The 20,539-nt window shown below is 37.0% G+C and overlaps 1 protein-coding gene across 1 annotated transcript in view; it reads right to left on the reverse strand.

The window, feature by feature from the left end:
- The window catches only part of LOC106669366 (26S proteasome non-ATPase regulatory subunit 1), a 438,166-nt gene that overhangs the window by 11,564 nt on the left and 406,063 nt on the right, over positions 1-20,539 (reverse strand). The window contains exon 12 of the mRNA XM_014398791.2: positions 37-151. Within this exon, the coding sequence (XP_014254277.1) occupies positions 37-151 (115 nt within the window). The remainder of the gene's footprint in view (positions 1-36; positions 152-20,539) is intronic.

Consider the following 20,539-nt stretch of genomic DNA (forward strand, 5'->3'; position numbering starts at 1 on the left):
ACAAACGGGTCTGGGTTGAAGTTGGAAAAAGTTTACCTTCAGGCCAGTCCCAGCGCATGCGATTCCCAGGGCCATGGCTGCTCCGTATCTCACGTGAGGATTGTAGCTCTCGGCCAATAGAGAAACGACAGACGGGCATTGCTCCGGTGTTCTGAAACAAAAAAAAAAAAAATTAAATACACATATAACTGACAAAGAATTGCACAAACATGGAATTTGTAATTATTCAATTTAATTCTTAGCATCCTAGCAGTCTCCCAACAAGTTTTATTTTTTAATTGATGACAAATCTTTTAAGCCTTGGATGGCTTATATTAACCCAAGATGGATTGAAGTTAGTTGATTATGTAAATCAGGGATGAATGGCTTTCGGAAGGAACGAAATATTGCCCGGTTTCTCTAATGAATGAACTTAAAATTACGCCTTGACAAGGTGTTAGCCTCTCAACTTTCCAGATGGTATTAACATTTTGTTTGTCGTTAGTTTACCATGTCTTTTTTATAGCCAATTTGCTTTAGCATTCTTTGGTCTTTAATATTTCCTTTGTCGTTGAGTTTATCCTGTCTTCTTTCAGCACTGAAACGTGTTTTTAAACTTTGTGTTTGGGTTTTTGATCATCAGTTAGCTTTAGCATCGGTTTTATTATTTTGCTTGCCGTTCAGATTATCCTGTCATTTGTATAGTTTGTTCATAATTTCTTTTTCAATTTTGTTTGACGTTCTGTTCATCCTATCTTATTTTAGCACGGAAAAATCGAGCTAATTTTTAACTTTTGTCGTCAGTTTGCTGCTTTAACATCCAATTTTAGGATTTTGTTTGTAGTTCAATTCATCCCGTCTTTTTTAACTACTAAAAGCAAAATTTGTACAACTTCACACAATTTCGTTTGCCGTTCAGTTTAACCCGTCTCGTTTTTATCGCGTGAAAATAAAGTTTTAAAATGTTTTGTCGAGCTGTATAATAGTCAGTTAGGTTTTAGCACAAATTTTTATCATTTTATTTTATCAAGTCTTTTTTAGCATTTTAAAGTGAATCAAAGCTTAATTTTTAAGTTTAGTTATGTTTGTATTCAGTTTGCTTTATTATTTTTTACTACTTCTTTTGCTATTCAGATTATTCTTTAATATTTTAGCACATAAAAGTAGTTTTTTTAGATAATTTTTTGAGTTTTTATTGTCAGTTCGCTTTAGCATCTGTTTTTAGGATTTTGTTTGCAGTTCAGTTCATCCTGCCTTTTCAGCCACTAAAAGTTTATGAAACTTTTCACCATTTCGTTTGTCGTTCAGTGTAACCTATCTTGTTTTTCCCACTTGAAAATAAAGTTTTTAATATGTTTTGTTGAGTTTCTTAATAATCAGTTAGGTTTTAGAACAAATGTTTTAATTTTATTTTTTCGTTCAGTTCATCTAGTCTTTTTTAGCACTTAAAAGTGAATCAAAGGTGATTTTTTAAGTTTTGTTATGTTTATATTCAATTTGCTTTATTTTATTTTTTTACTATTTCGTTTGCTGATCAAAAAAAGTTTATTCTTTATTATTTTAGCATGTAAAAGTAGTTTTTTTGGACAATTTGTGGAGATTTTATTGTCAGTTTACTTTAGCATCCGTTTTTAGGATTTTGTTTGTTCATCCTGCCTTTTCAGCCACTAAAAGCAAAGTTTATAAGGCTTTTCACCATTTCGTTTGTCGATCAGTTTAACCTATCTCGTTTTTCCCACTTGAAAGTAAAGTTTTTAATTTGTTTTGTTGAGTTTTTTAATAACCAGTTAGGTTGTAGCACAAATGTTTTAATTTTATTTTTTCGTTCAGTTTATCTAGTCTTTTTTAGCATGTTAAAGTAAAGGAAAGCTTTTTTTAAAAGCTTTGTTACGTTTATGTTCAGTTTGCTTTATTATCCTTTTTTACTATTTTGTTTGCTGTTCAGTTTACTCTTTATTATTTTAGCACGTAAAAACACTAAAAACAAACTTTATTAAATTTTTCACCATTTCGTTTGTCGTTCAGTTAAACTTATCTCGTTTTTCCCACTTGAAAATAAAGTTTTTAATATGTTTTGTTGAGTTTTTTTAATAATCAGTTTTTTAGCACAATTAATTTTAATTTTATTTTTTCGTTCTGTTTATCTAGTCTTTTTTAGCGCGTAAAAGTAAAGCAAAACTTTTTTTAAAAGCTTTGTTACTTTTATGTTCAGTTTGCTTTATTATCCTTTTTTTCTATTTTGTTTGCTGTTCAGTTCACTCTTTATTATTTTAGCACGTAAAAGTATTTTTTTAACTTTTTGTTGAGTTTTATCTATAGTTAAGCTTTAGCATCTTTTTTACCACTTGATTTGTCGTTTATTTGTTTACTCTGCCATGTTTTAGCACTTGAAAATGAAGTTTTCCGTGAAGCATCCGTTTGGTAATTTTAGAATCCGAATTAATTTTAGTATTTTGTTTATCGATCAATTTAAGATGTATTTTTCAGCACGTAAAAGTGAATTTTTGAAAGATTTTTTGTTGTTTTTATTATCAGTGTGATTTTTTACTATTTTGTTTGTCGATCAGCTTATCCTAGTTTATTTTAGCATTAAACAGGAATGTTTTTAAAGACTTTTGTTGCCCTTACCGCTAGTTTGCTTCGAAACTTTAATTTTAATGGAATATTTTTTACATTGTGATGATAATTCGTCCAAAAGTGAAATTTTAAACTTACCATTTTCTACCTTTTTATTTAGTATGAAAAGTGAGGGTTTTGGAACATGCTGAATTTCTTGCCGATAGTTTTGCATTTTTCTAATAGAATTAGAATTGTTAAGACTCGCCATAGAGTTGTTTTTACACTTAGTTCGCTTTATTTCTCTATTTAGTTATTTCGAAGACACAGGGTGATAATTTGGTCAAAAGTAGATTTTTTTGCGGCTCGAAGCTTGTTTTCAACTGGGAAAATCTTATGACATTTTCAACAATAAAAGTCTTTCTCAGTTACTAAAGAAAGCACATGAGAGGAAAAAAGGCTCACTGTCTCGATAAGGTTTCTACCATTTTCTGGTATGCCGTATCTTGTTAGACCTCCCGGTTTTTTCACTCTAGTAAACGTACTTTCCCCTTCAACCTTTTCAATTACTTACGGTCGTTAAAAGTATCCCTCAAAATCCCCCAAATCGCACATTTTTGTCCTCTTTGTGCAGACGTAAGTGATTTAATTATAGCTTTAAATATATATCTTTTTCTCGAACTTTATACCTTTCAAAAAGCAAAGTTTGCTTAGTTTCTAATTAAAGAAATTACTGAAATTTATTTCCAGATAATTAATTGTAGCCACTCTGTGCGATTTGTATCTCATAACACTAATTTAATTTCTGCCAGACAGAATTTATACTAACTAGACTTTGACGTATAATTGGTGAATAATAAAGAGGTCAATCCACTGATTGTGCACCTTCCAGGGTCAAATATGAATTTATAAAGACGTCCAGAATTTAACAGAAACCCCTCCCCATTCAAACCAACAGAATTTAACAGAAAGCCCATTCAAATTTGAATTGTATTACTGTCGGTTCAAGGTCGATCGATCTCCTCTCACGAAAATAGTTTCATTCAAAGATGCCAGTTTAGAAATAGACCCGACTGAATTTTCCATTTCCCGAATTGAAGAATGTTCACCAATCACTGCAAACTTCATGATCTCCTCGCACCTTCCCTCAACCCCCGCGATATTCAGACCTCGACTTTATTGAGGATGTGTGGGATGCATTGCAATAAGGGTTTTTTCCAGAGAGTCGTCCTTGCGCTCCAACCAACTCGAAACGAAACTACTAGCGTATTAAGATGCTAAAATTACTTCCTGACATCAGAATCGACAAATATAATTTTGCTATTAAATAAATATTATTATTAATAAAAAAAAGTAAAGGAAAGAAGACATGAAAATGGGAAGTAGGAGAGAGAGTGAGTGAAATACATAGATAGATAGAGAGGAGAGAGAGAGAGAAAGACATAGGAGAGGAGAGAAATAAAAAGAGGGAGAGAAAAAGATAAGATAATTAGAAGATTTGAAGGTGGTAAGAAAAAAAAAATATATAGAGAGAGAGAGAATGTGAGGGGGAGAGGGGAGAGAAAGTGAAATGGGGAGGGGAGGGAGTTGGAGAGAGAGGGGGAAAGAGAAAGAATGTGAGGGGGAAAGGGGAGAGAATGTGAAATGGGGAGGGGAGGGAGTTGGAGAGAGAGGGGGAAAGAGAGAGAATGTGAGGGGGAAAGGGGAGAGAAAGTGAAATGGGGAGGGGAGGGAGTTGGATAGATAGATAGATAGAGAGAGAGAGTGAGAGGGAATGTGAGGGGGAGAGGGGAGAGAAAGTGAAATTGGGAGGGGAAGGAGTTGGACAGAATTTATGAGAGAGTGAGAGGGGGGAGGGGAGAGTGGTGAGAGAGAGAGAGAGAGGGGAAGGGAAGAGAAGAGAGAGAGAGGGAAAGGGTGAGGGGAGGGAGAGGGGAGGAAGTGGGAAAGGGGAGGTGGTGGGGAGGGAAAGGGGGAGGTGGTAGGGAGTGGCGGAGAGGAGGGAAATGGAGAGAGAGGGGGGAGAGAGAGAGAAGAAAGAAACTGGGAGGTACGGAGTAAGAGAGAGACATGGAGTGAGTCGAGAAACAGAGGGAAGTGAAGAATAATTTACGGAGAGAGTGAGAAGATAATTTGAAGTAGAGTGAAAGAGGAAGCAAAAGAGAGAGTGAAAATATTAATTGAGAGAGAGAGAGAGAGAGAGAGAGAGAGAGAGAGAGAGAGAGAGAGAGAGAGAGAGAGAGAAATGGAAGAAAGGGTAAGAAGAAAAAAATTAGATACCGTAAATCGCTGTGCTCTTTTATTTCATAAATTTTATTAATTGTACGTTTTGTTTTGTAATATTTTTCGTATTTACAAAATCAATAATCGCATTATTCTAACATTTCAATATATATTAAGACTTAATTATATGTATCTGATCATACGTAAAGTCACGAAATGTTTGACTTGTTTCTACTTTGTTACGACAATTACAAATTAGGACATTGTAAGGAAATAACAATAATTAGAAAGGTAAGGATGAAAACACTGTCCAGTAGCATAATTGCCAAGTGGACAATGACGTAATTATAAAAAACGAGCTGGAAAAGAAAGGGTCGCGGCGAACAATCGTACAAAAAGGGCCAGGCCAAACGTAAAAAATGAGAACCGGCTTTTCTAAGTCAGTTCTCAATTTTTTTTTTAACAATAAGTCGTTATTCTTTTATACAATTAAGGGGTAAACGTGATTGGCGGATATTCGAAATGAACTCAAATGAGCAAACTTCCTGGGGAAAACAAGAAATCCTATTTGCCTATTATTTCCAGAACGTAAGTGTATTTTGACAAAATCTGGACTATTGGAACAAAACAATAGGGTTATTCACGATCTTTGTTTTAACCCTGTTAGGTTGTGCTAGATCGAGAAAAATGATGACGTCGACTTATAAGAATCGGCTAGTTAACATTGCTCGATCTAACAAGCCATGGCCAATGTGAAATGTTAGGCCGAAAATGTAGTCACATTGCTATCCGTTAGGGCGTAAGTAACCAACATGGCGGCCATGAATTTAACAGCTGTTTTTTGTTTTCATGTATTTCTATTCTTAAATACGCATTAATTAAATCAATAATTAATTACGTTTTCGACCTAACATCTAACATTGGCCCTGGGTTGTTAGATCGAGCAATGCTAACTAGCCGATTTTTATTAGTCTACGTCATCATTTTTCTCGATCTAACAGGACCTAACAGAGTTAACAGGGTTAACACAAAGCTCTTGAATAACCCTATTATTTTGAATGAAAGAGTTGATTAATTTTCCTTTTTTACTAACTTCTAGTATCTTACAATTTAACACAAAAAAAAAAATCATAACAAACAACAACAAGCCTAAAGGACTGTCATAGCTTTATTTTTGGTTCTTCCAGTCGCCACGCGCAGCATTACGAAAAAATTAACGTTTAACGTGCTAAGAAAAGAAGGAGATGATCTTACTGGAAATTTGTCTATTGGAGTCAACACGAATTAACATCTTACAAACATCATGAATAATCTTAATGTTAACCCTTGTTAAAATAGTAATTTTAATCAAACTATTTGGCCAGGAATGAGCGTGAGTCAATTCGTTAACAATTTTACGTCCATTCATTAACCGCGGCCGATGGCGTTAATGTGAAACACGACTGACAATGAATAAATCAGCGGAAATAGAATACTCCAGAACGATCACGATTCATTGATCCTTAAAGTGAACTGGACTGATAAGGAATACACGAACGAGAACGGGTGAAAAATCAAATATAACAAAATTACGTCTACAGTAAATTTATAAATGGACCAAACTGACTTGGCGAGTTTGATCATTTATTAATCAGAAGGATGACAATGGATTCTTTTTGGGAATCGCGACTACAACCATGGGGATCTATGCTATGGATGGATTGAATGATTTCAAATGCATTCATCCATTGTACGCCCTACCGTGCCGTATATAAGTCGTGCTGCCGAAAGACTGAAAAATACGGGCAAAAGAATGAACCTGGTTTTAGCGATTGATAGCACAGGCATTCGATGTATTGACAAATTCGATATTTTTGTTTGTGTTTCGTAGGATATCGATAAATTATTTCCAATATTATTTTAGACAAATATTACTATTGCAACTAAAAAAATAATTGTATTATGAAAGTGCATACCTTCGACAATTAGTTCGCATTAAGGTTAGGTACGAATATAGATAATTTCAACAAGAATAATAATAATAATCGATGTGTAATATCTACCGATATCATCATATATTCACTATTCACGGACGGGTCTAATAAGCATAGGAATTGCACTGAGCGCATGGCTGAGATGAATACGATATTGCGCATATACATGTGGCACGCCTTAAGAGACGTGCAATCCTGGAAGTATCCATCCAACGACTCACTTTGAATTGTGGGCCCTAAAGGACAGATTGCCAGTGGATCCTCTAGTCATGGTTTTGTTCGAAAGATACGCAGAGTTGGAGCGTCAAGGAAAAACGGCAGTAGTGGCCTGAATACCAGTACAAAACAAACTGGGGGGGGGGGTTGTACGTGAGGACGAGGCGGCGAAAGCCAGGACAGCGCATATCCAGAATTTATCATCGCGACTCACAGACGCTAAACGAGCAATAAAGAATATGGTAAAGAAAAGATGGAATCGTCAGTTATCCGGGTCGTTTTATAAGCTCTTGGACGTCAGGCGCACGGTTGATAGGTGACCCCAGAAACTCCAAACCTCGGACGTAGGATCAACCTAGGCCGACTCAGATTGGGCGATGCAACGGTTGACAACCGGAACGCAGAAAAAGGTTGCTCAATGTGTTATTGGATCCTATAGAGAGCGAGTAGGAGTGCCAAACGATATGACTACTGTACGCCAGTTCCTCAATTAAACATTGGGTATTTGTTTAAGAACCTGAACACGTATGGATGGAGGGCAAGGATGGTGAGAGCGAGGCGGCAAAAGGCGCACATCTTTCTATCGTGATTCTACCCTCACATACTAAACGAGCAATAAAGAGGAAGAAAAGGTGGCATCGTCGGTTGACCGGGTCAACTATCTGATAGTGAATCAACTGGGGTCAAGAGCCCGGTTGATCATCCTGACAGACTAATCCGCAGAAGAAGGGTCTTCCTAACTCGACTCCGAATGTAATTTATTAGCGTGAAAGGAAGGTGTTTCTTATAACCCCGCCCAGAGGAATATCGAGTACTCTGGGGTGAGTGTGTGAAGTCTGAGGAGTAAAAGTAAGTTATTAGCGAGAATGCAGCGGGTTCAACCCCTCCCCGAAGTATATCGAGTACTCTGGGGGAGTGAATGTGATCAGACATCTACGTATGTGGTGATGTATATATGGTGATGTGTATTGTATGTTTGTTTCTCTTCTGTATTTGACAACCTGAGGTACAAACGAGAGAATATCGACTTAGTTAGGACACATGCATTTAAAAGTAGTGAGTCAGAGATCAAATCGAGACGCTCAAATGGCTGCAGTTTAAAACAAAATACGCATGAAAGAAGGAAAATACGCAGAGGCGATGATGACTGTTTGTTGGTTCATACACTTCCCTCTTTACACACACACACACACACACGCGCGCGCGGGCACACGCACGCACGCACACAGCCGTATCCTTTTAAACTGAAACTACCTCGACTGACAGAATACAAATAAATCAATCTTAGAGGAGTTGAAAACTAGACTATTTTAATGTTAGGCACACCAATCCAAGCAGCGTTGTAGTTAATAAAATTATCGTAAAACATAGTTAACCGTTGAAACTAGTAAGTGGGACGTCAACATGTTGCCAGTTCGCTAACTTTGAAGTTTCGTATCAAATATCAATTGCCACTTATATACATACATAATGGAATAGCTGAACTTCAACGTAAGAAAAAAAAGGAAAATAAGAAGACCAAGTTAATTTATAAGGCTGATAACTCAATGAGTGATTATTTGTATTTGTATAATTAACAGATTTTTCATCTTTGGACCAACGTACAGGCCGCCATATTGAATCGCCAGCAGGATACAGAATTATGAACAATTTTGAATGAATGAATTTGATCAATTCTCATCTTTATTGCCAGCCGGTCGTAACGGATTTTATGCCGTTTAAGTCTTAAAATTTCTTTTGGATCAATTACGGACAATGAGATATGAACAGAATACCATCGGCGGAGCTAGCATTTACAAGGATTCAATTATATTCCGACTGCAATATAGACCAAAGCTTAAATGGCACCGAGGAGGGTCGAACGTCCTTTTGATTCCTGGCATATCTTCCATTCTGACGAAATACCATTTATAACAGGCCGATATTAACGCCCCCAGGATCCATTTGTGTCGAAAGTTGCCAAAATATTTGGGAACTTACGGAAATAACCTGAAAAGAAATTTTATTTCCGGGATTTTTAGATTTTCCAACATAGCAATGTTTGAATGTGCTACATCAATTATCAACGCTCTCACAACCTGCTAAGGTATCTTTCGGCACTTCTACGATGTAGTTCCGGGGTGTAGTATACTGCGCCCTTTAAGAGCTGTTGTATGCCTCGTGCCCAAAGCACATCGGTGAGTCCTATTTCATCAATAAACTTGACTAATAGGCCCGGTTTCAATGGTTGAAGCTCTTCTATGCCGTCCCCTACATCCCAAAACATTTCCTCTTGCGGGCTAGTCTAGCTCCGCAGTTTGTTAGTAAATGTGTTGGTGTCTCTTCTGCCTCCTTGCAGAATCTGCATGTGCCATCTTGGATTATTCCAATTTTCTTTAAGTGTCCATTTAACTTGCAGTGTCCTGTTAGGAATCCTATTAGGATTCGCAGTTTGTTCCTGCTTCCCTTGACACATTCCATAATTTCTTTCCTTCCAAAATTGAATACAAGATTCTTGGATTGTCTGTGTCCAATTAGTGAATTCCAAAGTTCCCTCATTTTCTGTCCTTCTGTCTGAGATACTCGTTAATAGTGTGGGTTCCTATGCCACAGAAGGGTTCAGGTCCTTTGAGCAGTGTGGCAGCCCCTTTTCTTGCCAGGGTGTCCGCTTTCTCGTTGCCTTCTACTCCCATGTGTCCTGGGACCCAGCAGAGGCTGACATTATTCTGCGTACCTAGTATGTTTAGTTTGGTTTTGCAGTTCAGCACCATCCTTGAACTAACGATATTTGAGCTTAGTGCTTTGATGGCTGCTTGGCTATCTGACATGATAGCCATATTCTTGTTTTTGTACCCTTTACTTAGGTTGAGTTGGGGCCATCTTTCGACTGCATGAATCTTTGCTTGGAAGATACTGGTGTGTTTTCCCATCGGTTCTGAGTTTGGTTCTAGGTCCAAATATTCCTGCCCCTGTACCTTCTTGTGTTCTTGATCCATGTGTGTAGAGGATGGTGCCATTTTTGAAAGAGTTGTTTCCCTCTCTTTCCCATTCTTTTTTGGTACCCAGGCTTTCTTAGTAATGTTAGCAATTTCTTTGATCATCTTGATTCCTTGAAAAAAATAAAGGAAAACCCAAGCTTAACTTCGTTATCCACCCGTTCCAACACCATGTACCATACGATTTTTTGGTTTGTTTAGATATCTATCATATTAGATATCAATATTGTGCTACATCAATTATCAGCGCTCTCACAACCGTCTAAGGTACCTTTCGGCACTTCTACGATAATCAATGCCATTTATTTATTACACTTAAAAGGCTTTGTTCTTTAAACTATTCATTATTCAGGGAGTTACAGGATTAAATGCCAATATTGCCATGGTGGATTCACTAAATAAAACGTAGTTCAGTGCCACCGGAACGAGGTGATCTTGACTCTTCCTGAGTCCATTTTTGTGATTTTAGACTAAAATCCATGTTTTTACATAAAATCGTAATTTCTCAATTTTAGCATCATTGAAATACAAATCTGACCTTCATTTTACAAAACAAATTAAATTTCCCACAAGTGATAATAAAATATAAGAAAAGATAATTTTCGTTGAACTATTCCATCCAGATGTTCAATAGCCTAAAAAACCTCATAACATTCCATGCAATGGGTAAAATCCTGGAAAAATTGTTTAAGCAATCTTCCATCATTTTTTCCCCCTATCTTCTGACTACCAGCTTGTGATCAGTCTTTCCTTTATTTAGCAGTACCATCGCATTCTACCATCACAACGGTTCTTGAGTGAAATGCGATGTGGCGATGTAAAGCAAACCTTTTATCGGGTGTCTTTCGCGGTTGCTCTGGAAGCTTAGGAGAGACCTCAAAAATGACAATAAACGTACAAAAATGGTCTTCGAAGAATAACCAATGATAAACTACCTAGTACTAGTATCCCTCAACCACCACCTGTTACGAGTCACCGTGAGCTGTACACTGTACTACTCCTACAACTTCACAGATGCTAAATACTTCTTAAAAGTCTGCTGTACAACTCATCATAACTGACCCTACTAAATAATCGACTCATGTGTATCAAAATTCTGAGACATAAGGAAAGGTAAGTTTGGGGTTCAACCAAACGTTCTAACCTACTCCAACCTTTACAAATCCTTAAGCCTTCGACCCATCGTCAATGTTCTTTTCTATATATCCGATTAATATTCAATATATCATTGAAGTAGCCAAACTCAGCTACAAGAGCTTTCCGTCATGTCAGAAACCTTTGAAGCTTCTGCCTTCCAGATTATCTTCCCAGATGATTGGCCTCGCAACCTTCTAAATGTCAGTTATTAAGGTTTTTAGTTGAGATAAAAAAGTCAGTGTCACGAGCGGGATTCGAACCCAAGACCTTCGGCTAGATACGACGCTGCACTGCCACTTGAGCTATCGTGACGTCGATCCACTCGGACACTAACTTCCCATCTCAACTCCACCTTTTGAATTTTCCCCCTTTTTGCCATTTTTCAAATGTCGTGTAATCTATTTGATTCTCGGCGACAAATGAAATGGCCACGGAGAGCTTTAGTGAAGATATACTTCATTTAACTTATTAAATTCACTATTTTTCGTGGTCCGCTTAACCAATTAATATCATTCAATTAATTAAGGTTTTTAGTTGAGATAAAAAAGTTGGGTAGAAAGGAGGGAAAACTCAAAAGCTGGGGTTGAGATGAGAAGTTAGTGCCCGAGTGGATCGAAGTCACGATAGCTCAAGTGGTAGAGCAGCGGCGTATCAAGCCGAAGATCGTGGGTTCGAATCCCGCTCGCGACACGTTTTTATCTCAACCAAAAACGTTAATTAATCTAAAAATAAAATACCTTTTTTGCCATTTTTCAAAGGTCGTGTAATCTATTTGGTTCTCGGCGACAAATGAAATGGCCACGGAGAGCTTTAGTGAAGGTATACTTCATTTTAACTTAATAAATTAAAAACTAATGGCAAAAAGGAGGGAAAATTCAAAAGGTGGGGTTGAGATGAGAAGTTGGTGGCCGAGTGGATCGAGGTCACGATAGCTCAAGTGGTAGAGCAACGGCGTATCAAGCCGAAGATCGTGGGTTCGAATCCCGCTCATGCCATTGACTTTTTTATCTCAACTAAAAACCTTAATTAATGGAAAGGTATTAATTGGCCAAGCGGATCACGAAAACTAGTGAAGTTATTAACTGTAATGCATCGTGTCTACTATTGAGTATCTACCAACAACCTTTAAAACTATCAGATTATGCTATACATATGTGCTTTTTTGCCAGAACTATCTATCACGATCCGAAACTAATAAATACTATTAATGTTTAGTCCCAATTTAATTATAGTCGTATTTCGACTCCAAAGATACTAAGGTAAAATAGCTACTATTTAAATTGTGTGAAATATGTATATATGCTAGCTCAGCTTGCAGCAAAAATTTAACACATTTATGTTTTTTGTCCTACAGTCAGCTTTGATGAAAAATAGAAGTCTCGGATTGCAGACGGCGAGATGCGACAACTTTGATCGAGCCCCTTTACTAAAAAAAAAAAAAAACCCTACCTTTGTTATCAAAACAAACATTGTCCTATTCCTTCTAAAGGACCTGTTGAGCTCGGGCGCCCCAATCTTCGTTTTATACCTGTCTTACTAAATCATGCCACGCCTGTTAGCACAACACAGCTGATAATAAGAAAAGATGGCCGTACAAGTTGGGAGATTGCGTTTTCTACGAAAAATCCAAAGATCTCATACGCTAAGATTGTAAACGTGAACGTACAGGCTGCCAAACTCGCCAATTGGCTCCTAGATAAAAGCAGATTAGAGACTGACAACACAGCTTTCTCCACATTGTTTTTTCTTCTTTCTAAATATCCAACTGCATGGCCTTCCAGAAACTATCCCAGAATTCGGATATATGTTTGCAAAATGATTGCCAAACGGGGAGAGTTTCATCCGGCCGAAGGTGCTTCCTTTCCGAAAAGGAAGCCCCTTTGTGCTTAAACGTCAACGGCAGAAGCACGGGGATTTCACAATGTCCGCTTCCTTTCGTCGCCTCCTTAAAATGAATATTTTACCCCTCCAACGATCGAAAGGGCAATATTGCCGGCCCACTCGGTGTTCAACGAAGTGAAAAGCCTCTTTGATTACAGACAATTTCTCATCGAGGGTCTTGAGAATTTATTAGCGACAAGTTAAGACCGAAAAAAAGGCCAAATTGTTCCGCTCATTTAACCATTTCATTGAAAAATTCGACGGGTTGATATCGGACTGTCGTGCACACAGAACGTCATGGACAAAGGTTATTGGCGAATGACTCGATCGCCGCTGGATGTACATTGCCTTCCCGAAGTTTTGCTTGTTTCATTAACAAGAGTGACAGGACCCACTTGACACGATCCACGATTTGACAGTTAATAAGTAGCTGCCTGTGAAAACGTTTATGTCAAACCGTTAACCGTTCAAAAGCGAACATCCGAACGTAAAAGCTTATTGTTCAGACCGTTCTTGCTCGATTTAGGCCCTTGAAAATACCGGCTTTTTCAACATTTTGACCCGGTGTGAACTGAATTTTTTTTTCTATGTTTAAAAATCGTGCTCGTATTATTACCATTGGTTAAACAAATAGCTAGATAAATTTAACGAATATTGAATATGTCAGGTAACAGCGTGGTAACAATGTAACTAGGGAAATTCTTCTCAAAATTTCTTTACAGTTTAAATTGTGAACAATACTACAAGTATTTTACAGATGATGGGGTATTTACGAAGTTTGTTAGATGTTAACTCGTGTTAACTCAAATAGAGAAATGTCTAGTAAGATCGTGATCGCCCACTTCTTTTATTAGCATGTTTATTGTTAATTTTTCCGCAATGCTGCGCATGGCGACTGGTAGTACCAAAAATAAAGCTATAACAGTCCTTTAAGGCTTGTTGCTGTTTGTTATGGTTCTGTTTCGTGTTAAATTGTAAGATACTAGAAGTTAGTGAAAAGGAAAATTAAACAACTCTTTCATTCAAAAACTAGGGGTATTCACGATCTTTGTGTTAACCCTGTTAACTCTGTTAGGTCGTGTTAGATCTAGAAAAATGATGACGTAGACTTATAAGAATAGGCTAATTAACATTGCTCGATCTAACAAGCCATGGCCAATGTGAAATGTTAGGCCGAAAATGTAGTCACATTGCTATCCGTTAGGGCGTAAGTAACCAACATGGCGGCCAAGAATTTAACAGCTGTTTTTCGTTTACATGTATTTTTATTTTTAAATACGCATAATTAAATCAGACCATTACATTTCTTTGGTTAATTTCTGACCTGTCCTTATACTCTCATTCATAATAGATATATCCCATATCCTATAAAGTTGTAGGCTCTTAGACGTTAGAATACAAGTTAGGTATGACGGCGGATAAAACAATAGGGTTATTCACGATCTTTGTTTTAACCCTGTTAGGTCGTGTTAGATCTAGAAAAAATGATGACGTAGACTTATAAGAATCGGCTAGTTAACATTGCTCGATCTAACAAACCAGGGCCAATGTTAGATGTTAGGCCGAAAATGTAGTCACATCGCTATCCGTTAGGGCGTAAGTAACCAACATGGCGGCCATGAATTTAACAGCTATTTTTGGTTTACATGTATTTTTATTCTTAAACACGCATTAATTAAATCAGACCAACACATTTCTTTTGTTAATTTCTGACCTGTCCTTATACTCTCATTCATAATAGATATATCCCATATCCTATAATAAAGTTGTAGGCTGTTAGACGTTAGGATACAAGTTAGATATGACGTCACAAATTGAAGCGTGTCAGTTGTTAGTACTTTTCGAATGCATAGATAGCATTTTGAATGAAAGAGTTGATTAATTTTCCTTTTTTATTAATTTCTGGCATCTCAGAATTTCTCACAAAAGAAAACCAAAACAAAAAAGAACGTGGCTTCAAGGACTGTTATAGCTTTTGTTTTGGTTCTACCAATCGGCACGCGCAGTATTGCGGAAAAATTAACATTTAACTTGGTAAGAAAAGAAAGGGGCGTTCACGATCTTACTGGACATTTCTTATTCAAGTTAACACGGGTTAACATCTTTCAAACATCGTTAGTACCCCTAGTGCAACCTCTTCCAATCTCTGCCCATCAACGAAACAATCAAAGTCACGAGGTAAGATATTTAATTACCTTCATTTGTCACTATTCAAAGACGATTCTGCTCACACCGATTAATGAAGCAGTTCAGTTCCCCCTTCAAACTAACACAATCGTGAGCTGAAGACACGGAGTTAAAAAATTTCAAATCATCCGCTAATAAAGAAAATTTACAATTCATGAATATTCTACAGACATCATTGAAATAAACAAGAAATAATAACGGTACGGAGTGAGAACGCTATGGTACACCAGAAAATGTTAAAAGCGTAGGGAAAGCTGTATCCGTTCCTACGGGAACATTCCCTAATTATTTCAGTGCATTCACGATCTTACTGGACATTTCTCTGTTCAAGTTAACACGAGTTAACGTCTTACAAACATCGTGAATACCCCTAATATGTCAAGTAACAACATGGTCACAAAATTACTTTACAGTTTAAATTGTGAACAATACTACAAGTATTTTACACATGATATAGTCCAAATATAAAACAAAAATACACGAAAATTATTCGATATAAGGATTTAGTATTTTTTAATTTGTTTCTTCTCTCTCACTCTCTCTTGCTACCACACACGCACATCTCTGCCTAAGATTTTTCTATACTGAAATGCCATCAAACTAGAGGTGTAAAACCGTAAAATTAAAGTGTAATACGTGTTTTTGATTCTCCGTACATGATCATCGCTTACTGACCACCTTCATTGAACGGCATCGTCTAAGAAAGAATATCAACTGAGGAAAAATATAGTTAACAGCGAATTTAGACTGACCAGACTAGAAATTTTATTTAAGAAAAAAAATGGTTTTCAACATTAAATAAATAAATAGATGAATCAAGCTAAGGATTATTTATTAGAACGGTTAAAAACGAGACCAAACAGGATAATGAAAAGAGATGATAGAAAAAGGAATCGCTCCACGAGCTGCGATTTAAATTCCATGAATGTCTAAGTTGTGCATTCATGGAAAGCAAGTCAGGAATTTATCTCCGCCGGTGTGCAAGACGTGAGCCAAATCGCCAAACCTCGGACTGATATAAACCATTCCCTGGTAATTCGAGGATGTCATTCTCATGATACGGAACAGGGTCCTATCCCTGGACCCATTCTATAAATTCCCACAACAGGAGACGCCTATTAATCATCCCCAGTTCTTGCACGAGGTTTGTTTATGTACTGGCGATAAAAGAATTTAATAATTTTCTCTCTCGCCATTTAGACCTATTTGTAAAAAGAATGATAAAATTAGATAATCGTTTGTCGTGTTAAAACATGTTTATTATCTGATGGTCGGTTTAAATCACTCAACGACGAAAAGATAAGAAAAGTAGCTAATGTCATTTCCCAGCGTCATTTTCATGACCTCCGGGGTTTGAAAGGTTTTAATCATGGGTCCCCCAAAAGCACTTAATATTCATGAATAGATTTTCTAAACAAAGACCCAAAACGACGGGAAATCGAGAAAAATTCATTAGCCCCCTCCCGTGCACCATCGGCCCCGTTCTAAGTACGTTCGGCATCAGCTAATGATCCCAGGTTCACGGAGACGATGTGGAAACTTTCCGAATTTTTATCCCCTTTTAAAGAATCGCGACTGTCCGCCTTGAAAACTTTTTTCATTATGCCAGACACACAAATATGGCTGAAGGAGACCTCGTCATTGTTAAGTTTCGAAATGTCCGCGTTGAGTGGGCGATATTAAAAGGGAAAAAATACATTTCAGTCGGTATTGCTCCGAAAAAAGGCAGTTTTCTCTTTAAACGATAGGGTTAAAATTGTTTTTCCAACAATGAAAACTAGGGATCTATCCATTCCACTATCCATTCTTGTTTACGTTCATTTTTAATTATTGTTCGGAAATCGTGAGATGCGGTCTGGTGTGACGTAGGTTTCAGAAAAAACATTTACTTTATCGTGCCAACGTTTCGATCTTTAGTGAGATCATCTTCAGGGCTCAAAGTGTTTGTTTTCTGCGTAATTGTGCCATTCTTGCGTGCCGTGTTAAGAGTGCCCTACACGACACGCAAGAATGGTACAATTACGCAAAAATAAACACTTTGAGCCCTATAGATGATCTCAATAAACATCGAAACGTTGGCACGTCAAAGAAAATGTTTTTTTGAAAGCTACGTCACACCAGACCGTATCTCACAATTTCTAAATAAATACCGATTAACGGTCACTAATCACCACACAATTATTATAATGATTTTGAACATTTTTGGTTTGCTAACAAAGGAGATTGTTACATTTATTTAATTTTTTCTTACTTTACCAGAAAAAAGGAGATTGTTACATTTATTTAATTTTTTTACTTTACCAGAAAAAATACTCTTAAACCATAATCAAATTAATTTGTGAAGAATTTTTTTTAAATTTTTACATTGTGTTTGAATACTGTTTTAATAATATTGGTTTTGTTTATTTTCCTTCCAAGCTAGTAAAACAAATTTGTAACGAATGGTGCGTCGAAAAGTGACTCGCTTATTTTTTGGTACGAGACTAACAAAATAAAATGTGCCGAGTCATAATTAGACTCATCAACGTTGATTTTCCTATGGTGCACCGAAAATTGACTCACTTCCTTTTTTTAATGTTAAAATCAAAAGAAATAGGCCTTGAGTCTGAGTTGAACGCACCCACGTTGATTTTCCAATGGTGCGTCAAAAAATGACTCACCCTGTATATCTTAAACAATGGCTTTTTCTTACCAAATTTCAAGTTCACATAGTTTATCTAGTAGAAGCAAAGAAGAGACGAAAAACCAAAATAAAAGGATTTGCGTCTCTTTTTTGCTCCTACTACTAGTTACAGAAGATTATTGATTTTATTTATTAAATAAATTAAAGCTTTAGTAAAAGAAATCTGAAAAACTACCGTTTTAAAAAACACCCTACCCTCATGTTATGTGATATTTCGTTTTCGTATTTTGTTAACTGATCCCGACCAGAACTTTTACTGAATAAACACTTAAAGCGCCAACTTAAAAATTAAACATTAATACCACGATTTCCTCACATTTTGAGTCGAGTTTCTACTCGAGAAAACCTTCATTAAGGTTTTAACGAAACTAAAGAAATCAACAGTCTGGATAAAAAGCAATAAGATCGTGTAATTGGAGTAACTAAACGATCAAAAGGTTCGTAATAATTTAAACTGGCCCATATAATACAGAAATTCACTATTTTTCGTTGTCCGCCTGACCAATTAATATCATTCAATTAATTAAGGTTTTTTGGTTGAGATAAAAAAAAGCCAGTGTGACGAGCGGGATTCGAACCCACGACTTTCGGCTTGATACGACGTTACTCTACCTCTTGAGCTATCGTGACTCCGTGATGTCGTAGAGGAACGGCGTATCAAGCCGAAGGTCGTGGGTTCGAATCCCGCTCCTGACACTGACTTTTTTTTATCTCAACTAAAAACCTTAATTAATTGAATAATACAGAAAGCTGATTCTAAGCTGAGACTAACGGTCACTAATCACCACACGTTCATTTTTAAGGAAAATACCTCCAATTGTTACGATTTTTCTCCCTTGAATAATTTTTTGATTTTCAAAAGTGTACGTACAGAATGCAATAGGGCTTCTGCAAGTTTTTACAAGAGGTGTTTTTTATATAGATCCAGCGTCGAGGAGCTTTGTATAGTTTTCAATAGCTTCTAAAGACTGTCAAATGTCCAAGTGAAAAACCAGGGTGCGATCAAATGATCCTCTGGGTACTTATTGAAAACTTTGCCTTGGGGTTAAACCGAAGTTTGTTCTTGTCCAACCACTTCAGCCACCTGTTAATGCTCAGCAATCGTTAATCTCGATACTCGAGGGAAGTAATTTTTTGTTTGTTTAGACGATAATTTGATTTGAACTTAGGGGACTTTTGTTAAATAAGTTGAGCCCTCGAGTAAAGTGATGTGCTGTGGGTAGGAGGAAAAACCTGGCCCAAAGAGGAAAACAGTGTTAAAAAAAAAAATACACCTGGTTAAAGATATATATGTATAACGGTATTCTCGTTCTCGGCGCTATTGACAAAAGGCCCTGTTGAATAAAAGATACCCATGTCTCCTAAATAATGGAATACAGCTAACTTTTTTTTTTTACAAACCGGAGCCCCAAAACGATGATTTCGTTGGAGTTCCATGCGTGTTAAAAGTGATTCTGTCACTACACAAAGATTGCAGAAAGCGCGGTAAGTTAATTTACCCATGTGGAAAGTGAATTGTGGCTTTTATCGCTCTCCTCCCCAAATTCAAATAGCGCGAATAACGATTCTAGGATGAAACAGGATCCAGTTGAGTTTGTTTTTGACTTACAACGATGTATCAACCGTAAGAGAGAAAAATGATACATTGGGTTGGAATTCGTGGCGTTTTTTCAATAATTCGATTTTATCCATCTTATGTTTTGGTGCAATGTTTATTTAGTCGTTATTGTTTATATCCTCTAAAAACAGAGTAAATAAGGAACTTTTATTTTCCAGTTTCGTTCGAGATCTCGTAGTTTTACAGTGTTTTGTTAATTTAAAATAGAAGAAAAATCGATGGAATCATTTTAATGTTTTTTTATTACGGCAGCTTAGACTTCTAGGAGAATTCGTGATGTGCATTGTGATAAAGTGACAACGCAGGTGGGAGCACCGTCCGTAATTGTTTGCTCGGTTTAGAAGTGAAAATTTTGGTTTTTGATTAGGCAAAGTCCTTCGGCAGTTAATGATGACCAATTGTATACTTATATCTCAATAACCCACACTCCATTCAGTAAACATATCTCTTAAGCTGGGCGCACACTAGGTGGCGCAGCGCGGCGCGGAACCGAACCCTAAAGGTGGCCATTCACGATCACTCCAAATGGAACCGCGCCAAGCTGGAACAGCTCCATTTGGAGTGCCTGAAATTTGAGGGGGCATTCACGATCGCTCCACAGCCAGTCGTTCCGAACGTCGACCAGTGAATTACCTTCTCAAAATGGATGACGATCTCTTGTGCTACGCTTCAGTTTATTTATATATTAAAAGCAAAAAATCGAAGAGGAAATGGTATAAGAAGTGTCTCCTGAACAGAAGCCGTAATACCCACGTCAATTTGATGAAAGATCTTTCCCTTGAACCCGCTGATTGAAGGAACTATTTAAGAATGGATGAAACGTCTTATTTATTCAATATATTTAGTGTTCTATTGATCAAATTACTTCTTTCACTTAATTAATAGTTTTTGTAAGGTTTTGGTTGAAATAAAAAAGGTAGTGCCACGAGCGGGATCTGAATCCATGGCCTTCGGCGGAATACGCCGCTGCTCTACCACTTGAGCTATCGTGACTTCGATCCTCTCCGACACCAAAAAATGGAAAAAAGAGAGAAAATTCGAAAGGTTGTAGGTTGAGATGGGGAATTGGTGCCCGAGTGGATCGAACTATCGAAGTCACGATAGCTCAAGT

Source organism: Cimex lectularius, unplaced genomic scaffold (genome assembly GCF_000648675.2).
Source record: "Cimex lectularius strain Harlan isolate CLEC.00 unplaced genomic scaffold, Clec_2.1 scaffold202, whole genome shotgun sequence".
Classification (NCBI taxonomy): Eukaryota; Metazoa; Arthropoda; class Insecta; order Hemiptera; family Cimicidae; genus Cimex; species Cimex lectularius.